At 40.9% G+C, this 18250-nt stretch overlaps 1 protein-coding gene across 1 annotated transcript in view; it reads left to right on the top strand.

Annotated features, from left to right (window-relative positions):
- The window catches only part of FER (FER tyrosine kinase), a 160785-nt gene that overhangs the window by 33271 nt on the left and 109264 nt on the right, over positions 1-18250 (top strand). Inside the window, exons 5-10 of the mRNA XM_069962976.1 lie at positions 564-737; positions 3254-3353; positions 8104-8287; positions 10063-10200; positions 13283-13402; positions 17348-17470. Coding sequence (XP_069819077.1) covers positions 564-737; positions 3254-3353; positions 8104-8287; positions 10063-10200; positions 13283-13402; positions 17348-17470 — 839 coding nt within the window. The remainder of the gene's footprint in view (positions 1-563; positions 738-3253; positions 3354-8103; positions 8288-10062; positions 10201-13282; positions 13403-17347; positions 17471-18250) is intronic.

Genomic DNA, 18250 nt, shown 5'->3' on the forward strand with positions numbered 1-18250 from the left:
AATGCAGCGCTCTCTGTCCGGGGAGAGAGGGGTTACAGCTATGGAGAGATTACCTCCACAGTCCTGTCCCCTGATGTGAGCCCCAGCCTGAAGTGGATCTGCTATGATATGGAAGGTGAAGGAGACTTCCTGGGTCAGAGTACAGTGCTGTAGACCCTGCTATGCAGACCATGCCCCTCCTCCACTCGCGCTCCCACCCAGTACTGGGATCTCTTAAACCAAAACAATGCTCTTAAACCAAGTCACAATTTTGAAAAACTGTGAGCTCTTAAACCAAGTTACTCTTAAACCAAGGTACCGCTGAGTGTGTGTGTGTGTGTGTGTGTGTGTGTGTGTGTACACATTTTATTGTGAGCAGTGCTAATTGTAAGTGACATGGACGGGTTTTATAATGCTTCTATTTGTTGACAGCAAGTGAAAACCCTAAAAATAATGATGAATTAAAACCCTAAGTGTTGCCCTAAGGCATGCAATTCTTTTTTGTTATCCATATTTTATTTAGATGATATTCCGTTATTTAAGTACTGGATTACTATTAACATTTCATTTTTCTTTATTGGTAGTCCTGGCTGCACATGGTTCATCAGACAGAACAGCTGAGTAAGATCATGAAAAGTCACGCAGAAGATCTTAATGCAGGACCCCTCCACCGCCTTAATGTCATGATCAAAGACAAGCAGCAAGTAAAAAAGAGCTACAACAGTATTCACCAGCAGATTGAGGCTGAGTTATACAAGGTATGTTCTTGGAATGGAGTTTTGCCCTTTTATTTATTCATTATGTATATTTACAAACACTTTTTCTTTTTAATTTCTGACTGATGTGTTTTGCTTTCTTTTGATATGTATAACGTCTCCTTACATTCATAAAACTATGATTATGTGGTTAGTGAGCCTCCAGGAAGCTGCTTCTGTAAATATGCTTCCCTAATTTATTAAGGAAATGAATAAAAATAATGTATTATTCTAAGAATAGTACTTTGGCCTGCAGAGAAGTCATGTCCTGTCGGCAGTATGCAGGCTGACACTCATGTCAGAATTGCCAGGCAGTGTTACAGTTCTTTCCACCTGGCTTCATAACAGATCAACACAGTGCATGGTGTTGAGAAGACCTGTCTAAAATTGATGGTAAGTGGATGCACCCTCCATTAACATCCATCCCCATAGACTTTCAAGAGTTTTTTTTTTTTGTCTTTTTTAAAATCACAGTTGACATAATGGAGCCAAACTGAACGCAAACTGAGACTCAATATGTTCCATAAAAATCAATGGGGCACGTTTATTTCTGTATTTCTGGTGCCTGAAAGCACCAGACAAATGGAAATTATGAACACAGATGTGAATAGGGTCATGTAAAGAACAATTGTGGTAGTTTTATTGTTTCATGAGATTTTTGTTTTCTTTTTTTCCTTTCTATCCAGTAAATGTACATTTTCTTATCGTCCACTTGGTGGCACCACGTGAATATAACGGTGATGTTGTGAATGAAAAGTAAATTATTGGCAAGTCGTTATTCTGTCCTTTTCATAGCATGAGAGGGATGGTTTACAATCAAGGTTACAAAGCCTTGAAACTGACATAGGTAGTAACATCCGCAGGTCTCTCCGAACCACCTCAGCCCGGTGTTAGACATTGGGCACCTATTGGACATGATCGGTATATGCACCTGCTTCCTCCATGCCCCCCAAGAAATAAAAATCATATTTGACTAGGGGTGACAAGAAAATAATTTATCCTTACCTTGCTTTTCCAATTCTTCCTGGTTTATCAGATATTCTTTGTCGTCTATCCAGGGACATGTTTTATGTTTCCATTTTTATTACTTACTGCCATGGTCCAGCAACAGTGGTTGCATTGGTCAGATGCCCCGGCAGCCTTCTCAGTGTTCCTGGTTACACGCTCTTGGGTACACAGCTGGTGAAAAGCACTGTGGCTCCTGGTCCATCCACTTCTCCTTACTGGTACCAAGGCATGTGCAGTATCCATAGAACCATCCTGTTTGGCTGTTTATAGACAGTTGTTACATACAGTATACATGACGTCTGTGTGGGAACCGTGTTAAAGAGGCATTTAACAAAGAGCCCTGCCGACATTTCAACAATGGGATTTTTTTAATGCTAAATATTACTTGGGGGAGATTTTAGCATGTTTAGAGAATGAAGATGGGAATACCCCTATTAGGCACAGCTTTCTCTTTTTGTTGGCACTTTGTCACTTTACACTTTATAACTTCTTGCTGATACTTCCTGTCATTATTTAATATATCTTCATTCACTTTTACTTCTGTTTTTAGGTTTGAGATATCTAATAATAAGAGGCAATTGGGCTTAAATGTTTGATGCCACAGTGCGGACAATTATCAATCATGTCTCAAACCAGTATCTGTCAGGTTCTTGTTAAAATGACTGTATGATCTAGATCTGTTTCTACTCATTAGTGCCAGATTTTTATGAAAGCTGCCATTTTGCCTATGCTGTTTTTAACAGCATTTAGTAATATGCTTTGTGGCTAGCCTCATGGACATAGACAAAATGAACATCTCCAGACCCTAGTCTTCGTACGGGACACACTGGTAACTTCAGTGACCTGTGTAAAAGTTATTCCTCAGGGAGGTGGAAGCAGAGCTGTTATCTTACCAGATACCAGAATGCCTCTTTCAGTCCCTTTTAAGTGTCACAAGTGTTAGACTTTGTTCATAAGAACATTTTTTTTTCCCAAAATCCCCTCAATTCTCAGTGATCAATCATATATAAGCTGATTTGTAACAGAACTACTGTAATAATGTTGCTGGCAGAAGGGGATAAAGAATAGAGAATCCCAGGTGGCCACATACATTTAAAGTATAACACTCATCTCATGTATAATATTGTCCATCCTGGTTTAAAAAGGCGAGGTTGGTTATTGTTTGTAATAATTATCAGTCATTATTTTAGCAGCATGATGGGTTTTTAACATATTTTTTTTACTGCTATTTTACAAAATCCAGAATTTTTATTTTATGTTCCTTTTTTTTGTATGAGTGGACTGCTTTCCTGTTGATTTAAATAAGAAAATGTAGATTATTACTGTACACTGAGAGTTCTTTTTTTCTATTCCCCTTAAGAATGTAAAGTAGACTACTTATTTTTATTATGCAATAAATAAATTAAATAGACAACATGATGTAGAGTTCTCTTTGTACAGTCATTTCTGCGGCAGAAAGTTCTGCTTTTAATTTAATTTGGTATACCCTTCATTCCCTCTCACCCAATTAGGTTACCAGAACGGAATTAGAAAAATTGAAGTTGAGTTATAGACAGCTAACAAAAGAAGTGAATTCAGCAAAGGAAAAATTTAAAGAAGCTGTTACAAAAGGTAATGATGTGGTGTTTTTTTCTTTTAATCAAAAATATATATTCCTGCAATCATGCAGCTAACATCACTTTAAAAAGACCATCTTAAATTGCATTGAAAACTGGTCCTCTATGCTTATTTTAAGGTAGAGAGTTGTTACTACTGTGTGTGTGTGTGTGTGTGTGTGTGTATATATATATGCACACAGTCACACACACACAACACAACAGCATTATCAGCTGGAGAAATTTAAAGGGAGATTTATCAAACATGGTGTAAAGTAGAATTTGCTCAGTTGCCCCTAGCAACCAATCAGAATTCACCTTTCATCCCTCATAGATTCTTTTGAAAAAGGAAGGTGGAATCTGATTGGTTGATAGGGGCAACTGAGCCAGTCTCACTTTACACCATGTTTGATAAATCCTCCCCATAGTCTTCAATAAATTACTAGAAAGCTCTTGACATTGGGGCCTGTCTTGTTAGTGCCCTTGCCTGTTGTCTTTTTGGAAGGAGTGATGAACTAGGATTCAGCTCTCCCAAACTGTGGTTCAGGGGATGGACAGCCCCTGAAAATTCTAATTTCTAAATTTATTGACAGCTAAAGGTTATTTTCCTTCCAACTTCAAGGTATCCAGCTAGGTTACCCATAAAGACATCATTAATAGCCCAGCAACAACCATGAAAAGTCAAATGGCATATATTACATTTTATTGGGCCTATTTGAGAGGATCTCTTTCTTGTTTGCAAATATTTCCATTACATAAAATGTTTCTTGGCAGCAGGATATGTGCAATAGGGGCTGGTCACAATTCATCTGTTCGCTCCCACTTGGTCTACTATGTAAATCAATATTTTAAGAAATGAACTGAAACATTGCACAATCTGTGAGAAATTGAGTCAAGCCAATTCTCACTACTGGCAAGATGACAGTGTGCTTCAGAAATAGAGAAGCTATGTCACTGGCTAAACTCATGAGAACCGACTGTATATTATTATATTTGTGGAATATGAGGCCTGATTTTCAAGCAGTTACATAGATGCTGGGTGGGTGCTACAGCAACATAGAAAATATATTTCTTACCATTATGTTGTATAGACATTGTGCTTCCTGTACTTGTTAGTTTTTGTTTATTGTCGTCCTAATTTACTATATTTCTCCAGCCCAGCAAGTATGTGTAAATCTCCACCCATTTCCGTTATTGACGACAGGTGCAGACAGTCCAGAATGGAAAGGGTTCAGAAATCCATGATAAAACGTGCTATTCATTTTCATTGGTACTAGTAGTGATAATGACCATGTTATGGATACCTGAAGAATTAAATCTGCCAGCTTTCAAGGAATAGGCTAAAAGTATTTATTTATTTTTTTTTTAAATTCACTCGTGTACAAACTGGAAATATTCCTGCTTACGCCAAGGCTCCAAGGACAGGCCCAGTAGTAAATAGAAATTTCACCACTTTGTTCATATGGGTTGAATAAAGAAATGTCACCTTTTATAGGCAATACGGCAGCCTTTTTTTATTAGGAGGTTTATCTATCCTCCTTCATCATAAACAGATAATAAATATCTCCAATCCATCTAATGCAAAACAGAGGCTTTCTATCCCCATTGTTTGTGTTGTCTGCCTTAAATAGATGCCCATCCTAAAGGGAATATATCTCCTAAATTATCTTTTACTCTTTAGAAACAGATAATAAAACTTGTCCTTTTATTCTAATCTGTTTCTATTTTCTGACTCTTAATTTTATGATTTTTGTACATTATGGGGTTATGGGGGCGGCTTTATTTTGTGGGCTGTTCTTGTCATCAGAAAATGACTTATTGTTTAACTAAATGATGTTTTCATGCTAAACATATATATATATATATATATATATATATATATATATATATATATATTTTTTTTTTTTTTTTTAATATATATTTTTTTTAATTGCTCTTATCCATGTTATAAAGTAATCCTTAAATCCTTTACTTTTCATTCTAACCACTGGGTCTAAAACTAAAGGCCCTATTCCACGGAACGATTATCGGCCGTATTTGGCCGCTACGGACGATAATCGTTTCGTGGAATAGAGTGCAACGATCAGCCGCCATCGTTCATGTCGGCTGATCGTTGCAGTCGCTTGTTTTTCAACATGTTGAAAAACAAGCGACTGATACAGCAACGATCTTCTGCCATCGCTCCGTTGAATAGGAGCATCGGCAGCAGACGCTGCTGTATCCTATGGGCTGCCCGGACGAACAGCGATCACCAGGACAGCTCCTCTGCAGCTCCCCACCGCCCCTCCCGCACTCACCCGCTCGCTGCAGCCGTGCTGAATAGCGGCGGCAGCGAGCGGGGAACGAGGAGCAAACGAGCGCTGAGAGCGCTTGTTTGGTCCTCTAGACGGCCCGTGGAATAGGGCCATAAGCTGAGACTTCCTGTTGTGATAAGAGGAGACTACTGTAAAGTTATTTATTCAGCATTACAGCGACATGTGACACCAGTAGAGGAGACTGTAGCCCTCTTTGGAATGACCTCTTTCAAGGTCACAGAGTATACTCAGTAAAGTTTCACATTCATCTCAAGGGGACAGACTCTGTCTATTGTTGTCTATGTCCACGAAGCTTGCTGTAAAGCATGTCACTAAATGCTGTTAAGAACAGCCTAGACTATGTGGCAGCCCCCATAAACAGATCAAAATCATAGAACAAGGAGAACAAGATATCAAGATCATTTTATAATAGAGATAGAAAAATTAGGAAAAATGTCACCAAAAATTCTTAAAAATATATGTTTAACATATTAAGTCATTTTCTGATGACACATTCCCTTTAAGTAGACTGATCCAGCTGAAAAAACAGAAATATGAACATTGTTTTGTATTTAGTCATTGCTCACATTTCTGGCCATCCAGTAGGGCTGGGCGATAATGGCCTAAATTAATATCGCGGTTTATCGTACATATTGCCGCGGTAACGATAAATTAAGCGATAATTATGACACGCCCCCTTTTGAAAACCACACCCATTTGAAACACGACGTTTCGGCGTCTCCTATGCCATTTTCAAGTGGCACTTAGGAGACGCCAAAACCCTGTGGTTTACTTATGAAGTTTGCTGCACATCATTTTATGGAATAAATCCACATTTTCACATTTGTACTACAATCAGAGTGCTGCAGAGTATCTGTTACTAGCTGATTTGATCCAAGGTCTAGGATTTGTCTGCTGGCACCCACAGTGCTGCCTATATTGTTTGCTATAGCTATCTATCGATCAACCTCTCTATCTAAGATAGATAGATAATATATAGATATTAGAGAGAGGAGATATATTATAGATAGATTATATATCGATAGGAGTCCTATCTATCTATCTTGTATCTATCTACGATCTGTATATCATCTATCTAAAGTATATCTCCTCTCTCATATCTATCTATATATCATCTGTCTCCTATCTATATATAATCTATCGATCTAATATAGATAGATAGATTTTATATAGATAGGAGATAGATGATATATAGATAGGAGGTAGATGATATACAGATAGTAGATACTAGATAGATAAATAGATAGATAGATAGATAGATAGATAGGAGATAGATAGTTAGATAGATAGATAGATAGATAGATAATTAGATAGATAGATAGATCGATAGATAGATAGATAGATAGATCGATAGATAGATAGATAGATAGATCGATAGATAGATAGATAGATAGATAGATAGATAGGAGATAGATAGATAGATAGGAGATAGATAGATAGATAGGAGATAGATAGATAGATAGGAGATAGATAGATAGATAGGAGATAGATAGATAGATAGGAGATAGATAGATAGGAGATAGATAGATAGATAGGAGATAGATAGATAGGAGATAGATAGATAGATAGGAGATAGATAGATATGAGACATCTATATCTATCTATCTATATATAATCTATCTAATTTCTCTCATATCAATCTATCTATTTTACCTGCTGTTCTGCCCTGACCCCTCCCCCCTCCCGCACATACACTTGGGGTCAGGTATGGGGTCGGCACCTCCTTGCTCCCCCGGGCACCGCTCTCTCCCGCACAGGAATCCTCCCTGTCACATATATCTGCTGTCAGTGTCCCGGGCAGAGCGTCGCACACAGCTGCTTCCAACACTGACAAATGATAACAGGCCCCGAGGATTCCTGCGCGGGACAGAGTGCGGTGCCCGGTGGAGGGAGCATGTGCTGACCTATACCTGACCCCCTGCAGCCACTGTATGTGAGGGAGAGGGGGGCCACGGCTCGCTGTGAGTGCAGCTTCCAGAGCCGTCCGGCAGCAGCAGCAGCGATGAGCACACACTGGAGGGGGAGCTGCTACCTGGAAACAGCCTGTCACATCTCCAGCCTTCTTCCTTACCCCCAGCAGCACTGTTATCAGTGTCCTGAGCCGAGCGTCACACATGGCGCACGCTCCCCCAGACAGCAGAATAGTTTTACCCAGTCCAGGCAGCGTTAGAAGAGGGACGCGAGGAAGCCTGAGGGGAGCAGAGCAAGCGGCCGCTGGGTGAGGGGGGGAAAAATACCGCAGATACCGTCCTGGCAGAGTTGAGGTCGGTTAACCGACGCCAGTGACGGTATCGGTATTTTTGCGGTATACCGCCCAGCCCTACCATCCAGTAATTCAGAATTTGCCATCCATCCATCATGTTGCAATATTGCTGAATTGAAGTATGTTGTAGAAGTCCTGTTTAATAGTTGAGTCTTGTTATAACTTTGTATCTCATTGATACAACACAGGAAAAGAGACCGAAAAAGCCAAGGACCGATATGACAAAGCCACTATGAAACTGCACATGCTCCATAACCAGTATGTGCTCGCCCTGAAAGGAGCCCAGCTTCACCAGGATCAGTATTACGATTCTACTCTTCCTCTTTTGTTGGATTCTCTACAGACCATGCAAGAAGAGATGATCAAAGGCCTGTAAGAAACAAGTCCTTTTTATAGTCTGACTTGTGCTATGCCTTGCTATAGATTTATTCATTGGTTTTTATTCAGGGTTGTAGTTCAAGATGTGCAGAGTAGCCAGTGACAAACCTGTGACAAACCAAATCCAGTGTCGAATCGGGGACCTCCATGTATTCCTCAACCCCCTAATGGCAAAAAAAATTAGCTTCTATGTTGGAATTATTTTAGATGGTCCGTCCATGTTTTCTGTGGGAGGGTTGCAGTTGCCTTCTACCCTTCCTCTATCTTAAGTTGACCTGAACATGCAGTTTAAAGGGGAACTGTGGTCAACAATGATATTTAAAGGGGTTTCCTGTGTACCTTATAGAGCTAAAGTCGGACTCCTTTAATCCAGACTGGGCTGCCCTGCTCTGTGGTGATTCTGTCCATAAGATTGCAGACATGAAGGAGCATGTGACCATGCCCCCCAGGTGTCCAACAGTGAGCCGGTGTAAGCCTATGGAGGATACTGGGGGTGGGGCATGGTCACATGCTCCTCCATGTCAGCCATCTTATGGATAGACTCACCACAGAGCAGGGCAGCCCAGCCTGGGGGAGGGGAGTCTGCTTTTAGCTCTATGAGGTATACAGGGAGCTGCTGTCAGTATATACAGTGAGTACTCTTACTAATTCTGTACACTGAACTATTTTACTATACAGTGGCCAACCCCTTTAACTTATGTTTTGCCCCAGAAAAGTTATAGAGCATCTAAATATACTGTCTATCGCTTCCGGCCGCATAGTGCTATATATTACTACTTACTGTCACTGGAAGTCTTAAAGGGTAACTCCACTGAAAAATGTTTTTCTTTCAAATAAGCTGGTGCCAGAAAATGCCAGAGATTTGTAATTTACTTTTATTAAAAAATCTCAAGTCTTCCAGTACTTATCAGCTGCTGTATGTCATAGATATAGACATAGATATACAGCAGCTCCTAAATACTGGAAGACTTGAGATTTTTTAATAGAAGTAAATTACAAATCTCTGGCACTTTCTGACTTCAGTTGATTTGAAAGAAAAATGTTTTTGTTGTAGTTGCCCTTTAAGCTCTTGTCATGTCTCGCTGGTTAGGACCATTCATCATCTTGGTGTTGTGATGTGTCCAGTATGGTGTCTGCTTGGTGCGCCTTGCCTCAGAATCTTGTAAGACTTTATAACTGAGCAGATACATAGGCAGGGGCTGTCAGTATCTGCCCAGTTACCAAGTCTCTCAAGACACTGGAAGTAGGGGGGTAAAAAGGGTGGCTCCTAACCTTTAACACACCCCAACGCCCACAATCCCTACAGCATTGATTCATAGATCTCTCCCTATTTGGGTGTTGGGAGAGATCCATGAACAAAGGGGCAGGAAAAAACTATGAGGGAACCGCCACAATGACGTGTGGTTCAGATGACATGAAAGTGATGACAGGTTTCCTTTTATATAACGCAACATTTTTAATATACTCCCTTGTATTTTTTATAATAACTAAAAGAAGCCAGACTCAAACTTGTCCTTAGGAAAAATGTTTGTGATTTTTATAACATGTGTTACTATGATGTGTTACTATATATGTGCGGTGGTGAGCTGAAATAATGCAATTAGCAGCATGTATGGAAGAAGGGAAACTTCTTCTAAAGAGTGTTGCTTTACCATGTGGTTCTTTATTGCTTGAAAATCCATGTGGATTTATTAGATGAAAATGATCAATCTAAATTTTTTTTTTTGTTCTATTTTTTTTTTTTTTTTTTTTTAATTTTTTCCCCCCAGCAAAGGTATCTTCGATGAATATTGTCAGATTACCAGTCTTGTGTCTGATGAAATTGTGGCTGTCCATAAAGAAATTGAGATGTGTGTTCAAGAAATAAATCCAAGCACAGAGTATGAAAACTTTATTGAGAAACATAAGTAAGTATTTTGTTTTTAATGTCCCTATTAATTTATGCATTTATTTGTTATTCTGTGTATACTGATCAGCAAAGACAATTAAACCACGTTCCTGATATTGTGTAAATCTACCATGTTCTAATAAATATGCAAATGAAGAGCCCGTGGAGCCTCATTGAAGAGGCACGAAACACAGGAAAGACTCAGCCAAGGGTTGGCTCCTGTAAGGAAACCACCAAAACCACCGTATTAAGTGGTCCTGTAAGTCAATGTAATGACAAGGGAAAGACCAAGGCCAGGTAACCATGCACAGACAGCTGTTTGGGGTTGTTGCCCCTAATCAGTGTGGAGCAGGATTCTGGCTAGGTGGGAGCAATGCCTAGAAGAGCCATAAGAAAAACAGATTGCTGAACTCAGGGAGACCAGCCAAACGATAACACTGCCGGCTGCTAGTGAAAGCGCTCAATGCAGTGAAATCCTTTGTGTATTGCCACCTGGGAAACATGAATATGCAAAAGAAGAGCCCATGGAGCCTCATCAAAGAGTCTCGAAACACAGGACTAGCCTGAAACAGCTGTATGTGGATGGATACCTGACCTTGGTTTTTCCCTTGTCATTACATTGACTTATAGGGCCACTCAATATGGTGGATTTGGTGGTTTCCTTACAGGAGCCACCCCTTGGCTGGGTCCTTTTCAGAGGAATATTTGGCTAGTCCTGTGTTTTGAGACTCTTTGATGAGGCTCCACGGGCTCTTCTTTTGCATATTCATGTTTCCCAGGGGGAAATGCACCTAGGATTTCACTGCAGTGAGCACTTTCACTAGCAGCCAGCAGTGTTATCGTTTGGCTGGTCACCCTGAGATCAGTGATCTGTTTCTCTCATGTTCCAGTAAATCAGCTCATTGCCTGGGGCATCTCACTGCCTCTGCCTTTCTAAATTTCTCCATAGTGCAAAAAAATTCACTAAAATGTAAATGTCATTTCTCACTTTGCAGAAATCAGTAGTACAAGCCATTTTCAGAAACTCTTGTAATATATATGTAATATGTTTTATTAGGTAAGAGTTTCCTTCTGTACTCTTAAGAGTCTGTTCACACGTACAGACTCGCTGCGTAAAACTCGCACAGAACTCGCATCAAACTCGCAGGAAAGTAGCTGCGTTTTTTGTGGTGTTGAACTCGCCTGTGAAAATCATATGAAAATCAAAACTCGCATGTAAAAATCGCACCAAACCGCAGCGAGAATACACATACATTGACTTAATAGCAATCAGTATTGCTGTGGATTTATGTGCGAGAAACTCACAGCGATAAATACGCAGCGAGTCTGTACGTGTGAACAGACCCTTAAGCTGTTTAGCAGCCTCCCCCTCACCTCAGAAGAAGCAGGTCTATGGAGGGGGGAGGGAGCAGGGAATCGAGGAAAACAACACATGTATAAGAGACTGCAAAGCACAACATCTTGCAGTCTTACCTCACCTCAAGTTCCCAGACCAGCATTGAGCAGTCTGACCTGTGAATCCAGCGTTTCATGTGCTCAGACAGTCTCTAAACTGCACAGTTACAACTCAAATGTTAAATTGTGAAAATGACCATTCTAACCACTTCAGTCGCTGCAGCTAATAATAAACTGGTTAAAGTAGTGTTCCAGGCAAAATTTTATCAGTAACTGATCGTCGCTACAATACACACTTCAATGAGAGCTGTGCTTTAGTTGCACATAGTCACTGCTACACAATAAATGAAGACAAACTCTCTGTACATTGTGTATTGCAGCGCAGTACAACTGATTGGTGTGGGTGTCATTAAGTTACTCATGGGTTGTCCTATAAATCATCAGTTTATTGTGCACCCCTACAGTATGTTCACACTTTGAAAAGACAGACATCTTTTGGTGTTAAATAAGGACCACAGATAATGTTCATGATTGTTATTTGTGGCTGTCATTATCGAAAGAGTAAAAAGTACGTTGTAATACCATATTATATCAATTAAAATAAAACAACACATATTAATCCAGTTTGCTCTCAAAACTGCACAGTGGAAACTGCAGAGCTGCTTTAAAATCACTTAAAAAATGCAGCAGATACCTAATCACTATGCACCGCTATTTTTTTTCTCCACAGTTTCACGTAGAGAGACACGGGAATCTGCCCTGGAATCGTAGATTTCCATGCACGAGTCCTATTTAACACTTAACAAGTCATGCATGGAACTTATACAATCTGCACATTTGTGGTGGTTTTGGTGCAGTTGTTCCTTACACAGTGTTTCCAAAGTGACCAATCTTTTTTAAGAGCTTACTAGCTTGGTTTGTGTTTTTTTTTTTTTTTTATGTAGCACAATACACTTTCAGATTTGGTATCACAGTGAGATTACTACAGAGACTATTAAAGGGAACCTGTCACCCCCCGTACCGGGGTGACAGGCTCCCGACCCCCCCGTTAGAGACCCCTATACTTACCTAATCCCGCCGGGTCCCGCTTCTGGATTCGGTCGGGTCCCGGAGATCTCAGCCGCTGCAGCCCGGCGCGCGCGCTGAGAGATGAGTCCAACACCCATAGAGAATGACAGGAGAGTCCAGCGCTCCGTCATTCTCTATGAGCGTTGGACTCATCTGTCAGCGCGCGCGCCGGGCTGCAGCGGCTGAGATCTCCGGGACCCGACCGAATCCAGAAGCGGGACCCGGCGGGATTAGGTAAGTATAGGGGTCTCTAACGGGGGGTCGGGAGCCTGTCACCCCGGCACGGGGGGTGACAGGTTCCCTTTAAAATCATTGGGAGCTGGTAAATATATTCTTTCAAGCTTCTGTGTCTCCCTTTGAGATCACAGATGTCTTCAGAATTTGTGGATTGTCCCTGGAGGCGCGTGTAATCTCAGAGGGAGAGACAGAGATTTAGAGCTGAAAAAACCCTGTAATCTTTAGTTTATTTGTGTGCCTCAATGTATTTATATAGATCCAGCATTGACACCTTACAATGTCCTCCAGTTGTTTACAGAAATACAATGCCGCTAATAAAGTTTTGTTTGCAACAAACTTTTATTTTAATGCTGGTTACCTGTAGCTTACTATCTTCTGTGTTTTGTTGCCTTTTCTAATAGGTCTACAGAGTCTAAGAAAGAGGACATTGAATTTGACTTGTCTTTACTGGAAGAAATTGAGAATCTGCAGGCCAATGAGATTATGTGGAACAATCTCACAGCAGACAGCTTAAATTCAATGTAAGATAATTTATACAAACACTTGTACAGAACCTAAAAAATGTTCATGTTTCTTTTTCCCCACCCTTTCAAGGTTTTTATGTTGATTCTTTGCTGGGGATTTAAAAAGTAAGTCTCAGCCTTCCCTTTTTATGTGCCCTTAATTTGGCTACGGTGTTATACACTGCATCCGCACAGAAAACTCACTGAACAGCGAACTACTCGGTGAACTGTGGCCACACAAAATAGCCCATGCACACAATGTAAAGTATGCCTCCCAGCCCTACTTTACATTGCGTTCTATGGTTAATTTGAGCGTCGGCACACCTGAAAAGTGCCTGAATTCTAATTAACTTGAATTGATGTTCATCCGGCTGGTACTGCAGAACCGACCAGGTGAAAATCACAGACAGCGGCCGTTCTGTCACACAGCCACTATTTTTGCAGGGTCCGAACGTGGCCTTAGACAACATTTGCCTCACCTGACAATTGTTTTACCTAATTCCTCGTGCTGAATTTGTGTCTCTAAACTATAATGGCAGTTTGTTGAAAATGGGAAAGTAGATACTCTGGGAGCAAAACTGTATAGGAGAAATCTCATGTGTCCAATTTACTTTTCCTCCCGTGTAAGACCCATCAAGCAAGAGTTTAAAATGGTTTTTCTCATCTTACAAAGTTATCTCCTATTCACAGAATAGGGGAAAACTATCTTATTGGCAGGTCCAGGAAATATGGGGACAGACAAATCAGAATCTACGACAACCGCACCCTGTGTATAAGGAAATATCATGTGGAAAATCTTGAATTGTCTGAAACCTGTATCTGTATATGATCCAGTTTGTTTTTTTTTACGATTCACTAGAGGCATGTTAATACCCAGCACACTAGACGTGCCTTGTTTATTGATCCTTATGTGATGATATATTCCTTTTACCACCAAGCTGTAACACGCCTCCCAAAGGAGCCCTTTGCTACAAAGCCATTGATTTATACCTTTGCCTACTTTACGGAAGTTATTGGAGATATTTAACCTTGCCTTTAAATGACAGCACCTGACTGTGACAATGAGCAGTGGCGGCCTGGGACTAATCTGTCCATAGTGAAGCTTTCATGAAATCTTAATGGTTATACACGCGAGATGAGATTGTGGCCCTTCTGCATCCTGCAGCGCGCTATTGCTTTAATCTTGTATATTAGTAAGTGTGACCTTTTTAATCGATATGTTGTGAATCTGATTTCCTTTTCAATGAATTACTTACAAGATGAGCTTGAGAATTTCAGCCTCCAAGGTTGACACCGCTAACAGGTGCTTGAAGCTTTTGTCATTTGCTGGAAGTCATCCAGGGACAGCTTCCTGGACTTTTTACAAAGGATGAAAATGAAAGTTTATCTTTCTTCAAACGTTCTTTTGAAGTCTGAGGGGAATGTGACATTTTTCTTCATTTTTAGACACCATTTACAAGTGACATTCACTAGATTAAATGAAATGTCAGAGTGATTTTTCATTTACATTTTGTATGAGATGAGTCAAGGTTTCGGACTATCCACCCTTCTAAGTTGCTCCGTACTTGTCGTTTGTAGTAAGTAATACTTTAAGTTGACATATCCTTACCCCTTTTTGATCGACTTAATCTTATTATAAGGTTGCTGATGTAAGCAACTTTAACACTCTTATTGTACGGCCAGACGCTACCAGGGGTAAACTGTGCAGCAACTCCACTGCATGCCGTAAAATAGACGTGCCATGTGGGGTGCTAAGGTTGTGTCCTGATAATCCTTTAACTAATGTATATTTTATCAGGTTAGGTAAAATCCATGCTCAGTAATCCTCCATCTGGAAAGTAAGATTCCTTGTACACGGCTCAACATGGGGCCAAGCAATGATGCAAACTATCACCCATTAGCAAGATCTGCACTTTGCCTTTGCATTGCCTTTATGTGGCACAGTGATCAAGCGGCCAGGCTCCCAAAAAAATCCTTGCATTGTTCATGCTGTCAATTTCCAGAACACCAATGCAGTGCATACATACTGTGCGCTGCTGTGTGATCCGGCATCCTGCTCTCTGGCTCTTCCGTCCTTCTGTCTGGTCGCCGGCAGTATCTTTAGCCAGAGAGCAGGAAGGGAGAGCTGGAGAGTGGGATGCGGGATCACACTGTAGCGCACTAGGTACTTGCCACTTTTACACAGGACGAGAATAGGTCAAAGAAGCATTTCAAGCAATGCTCCAGGTTGATAATCTGCCTGTGTAAAAGGCCCTTAACAATCCATTTATTACATGAGAACTGTGAATCTGTGGAACAGTCTACCACAGGTTCTGGTCACAGCAACAACAGTAGAGGGCTTCAAAACCGGCCTAGACAAGTTCTTAGAGCAAAATAATATAAATGCATATGTATAGAACCTATCACCCCTTCCCCTTCCCTGTATCCATCCCCTCCTTGGTTGAACTTGATGGACATGTGTCTTTTTTCAACCGTATTAACTATATGTAACTATGTAACTATACTTATTATTTTTTCACTCTCTATCCTGAGTTCTGAGTCTGCTGCCTTCTGCTCAAAGTAGATGTAGAGAATAGCTCAGACACAGTTTTTTTAGCAGAAAGCAGCAGAATCTGAACTCTGAGAAGGAAACTGAAAAGGTAATAACAAGTATAGAGTGAATTGTTAGTCTCCAGGAGGAAAAATTAGTGAACATGTATTTTACCTAACTGGATAATGCCTTGAAGTCTTCTCCAGGATCAGATTGTGACCTCATAGATTACCTATTTTAAGCAAGTGACTAAAAACTGTGTGTGTATATACACTCACCGGCCACTTTATTAGGTACACCATGCTAGTAACGGGTTGGACCCCCTTTTGCCTTCAGAACTGCCTTAATTCTTCGTGGCATAGATACAACAAAGTGCTGGAAGCATTCCTCAGAGATTTTGGTCCATATTGACATGATGGCATCACACAGTTGCCGCAGATTTGTCGGCTGCACATCCATGATGCGAATCTCCCGTTCCACCACATACCAAAGATGCTCTATTGGATTGAGATCTGGTGACTGTGGAGGCCATTTGAGTACAGTGAACTCATTATCATGTTCAAGAAACCAGTCTGAGATGATTCTAGCTTTATGACATGGCGCATTATCCTGCTGAAAGTAGCCATCAGATGTTGGGTACATTGTGGTCATAAAGGGATGGACATGGTCAGCAACAATACTCAGGTAGGCTGTGACATTGCAACGATGCTCAATTGGTACCAAGGGGCCCAAAGAGTGCCAAGAAAATATTCCCCACACCATGACACCACCACCACCAGCCCGAACCGTTGATAAAAGGCGTGAAAATCCCAGTAGATCAGCAGTTTCTGAAATACTCAGACCAGCCCTTCTGGCACCAACAACCATGCCACGTTCAAAGGCACTCAAATCACCTTTCTTCCCCATACTGATGCTCGGTTTGAACTGCAGGAGATTGTCTTGACCATGTCTACATGCCTAAATGCACTGAGTTGCCGCCATGTGATTGGCTGATTAGAAATTAAGTGGTAACGTGCAGTTGGACAGGTGTACCTAATAAAGTGGCCGGTGAGTGTATATATATGTATATATGTGTAAGCTGTAATTGATATCGTACGTAATTAGATATTGGCCTTTGTCTCTCATTTACAACTGAGTGTGAAAGATCACACCTTTCTACTTGGTTGAAAATTCAGCCGGAGTTTCCCATATAATGGCCTGTTTTATTAGGCAGCAACGTGTCTTGCTTGATGGTATCTTATGCATCTTAGTGCAAGACCTTGTTAGAATGAAATGTGCGAGCGGCTGCTCTGCCTTGCTTAAAACTAAGCAGGATTTATCGTTTTCTATTTAAATGCCACCTTTGTGGACAGAGATTTCATGTAGGGCTCAATTTACTCGTCTTGTGTTGCCCTCTGTGTCATCTCAGGAATATATCACAATTTGTTTTGCAGGTTAAAAACTGCATCTGAGGAGCTCGCACAGACACAGCAGTCACTTTCCAGCAAAGAGGAGCTTGTGGCTGAAAAAGAGAAAGAGATTGAAGAGTCTGCAAATGCTTGTGAAAAAAAGTCAGAGTAAGTTTCTTGCTTTTATTGTTTAGCAGATGGTTATGGTTAAACTGTAATGTTTGGCATGGTGAATTGCTAGTGATCTTAATAGTGCCCCTCCTTCAACCCGGGGGCTATTGATGATTCAGTAGGGCACCCCTCCACTGTTAGTTGGATGGTTGCATTGATGTCATTTACAAGATCATAAAGTGTGTTTGCTTTTCTTTCAGTGCTTTAAAGGGGTACTGTGGGCAGAGGTAAATGAAAAAAAAAAACATGGAGGGAAGGTGGTGGTGGGAACATAATAAAGAAGTAATACTTACCCATCCTGCTGACTTACTGTCAGCCTACAGTCTTATGGCCCTCCCAGGTTTCTCTGTTATCACAACATCACAGGAACTGCCCCCTCAGCCAGTCAGTGACACTAGAGGTGTCCTGCCTCAGTCATTGATTGGCTGAATGGGCATTTTAGAACAGAGCCATGATGTCACAGGATCAGGAGACTAGCAGATGATGGTAAGCAGTGACAATGAGCTGCAGGAGTATTGAGACAGCTAAGTGTCACTCCTTTTATTTTTGTGTCCCCACCACTTTGTTTTTGCAGCCATCTTTTTAGACGGCTGCCATTTTAGCACAATTGGATGGCTATTTAGTGGTAATAATAAAGAGAGGAAAAGGCAAAAGCTGAAGTGCCTCATGTGATACCACTATCAAGATGTAGATATATAGGTGTTTATTATGGGCTGCTAGAAGCTGACTGCTATATTGACAGGATGCTCTCGGGGAGAGGGGCCATAATGTGGTACC

This window comes from Dendropsophus ebraccatus, chromosome 3 (assembly GCF_027789765.1).
Source record: "Dendropsophus ebraccatus isolate aDenEbr1 chromosome 3, aDenEbr1.pat, whole genome shotgun sequence".
In the NCBI taxonomy this organism is placed as follows: Eukaryota; Metazoa; Chordata; class Amphibia; order Anura; family Hylidae; genus Dendropsophus; species Dendropsophus ebraccatus.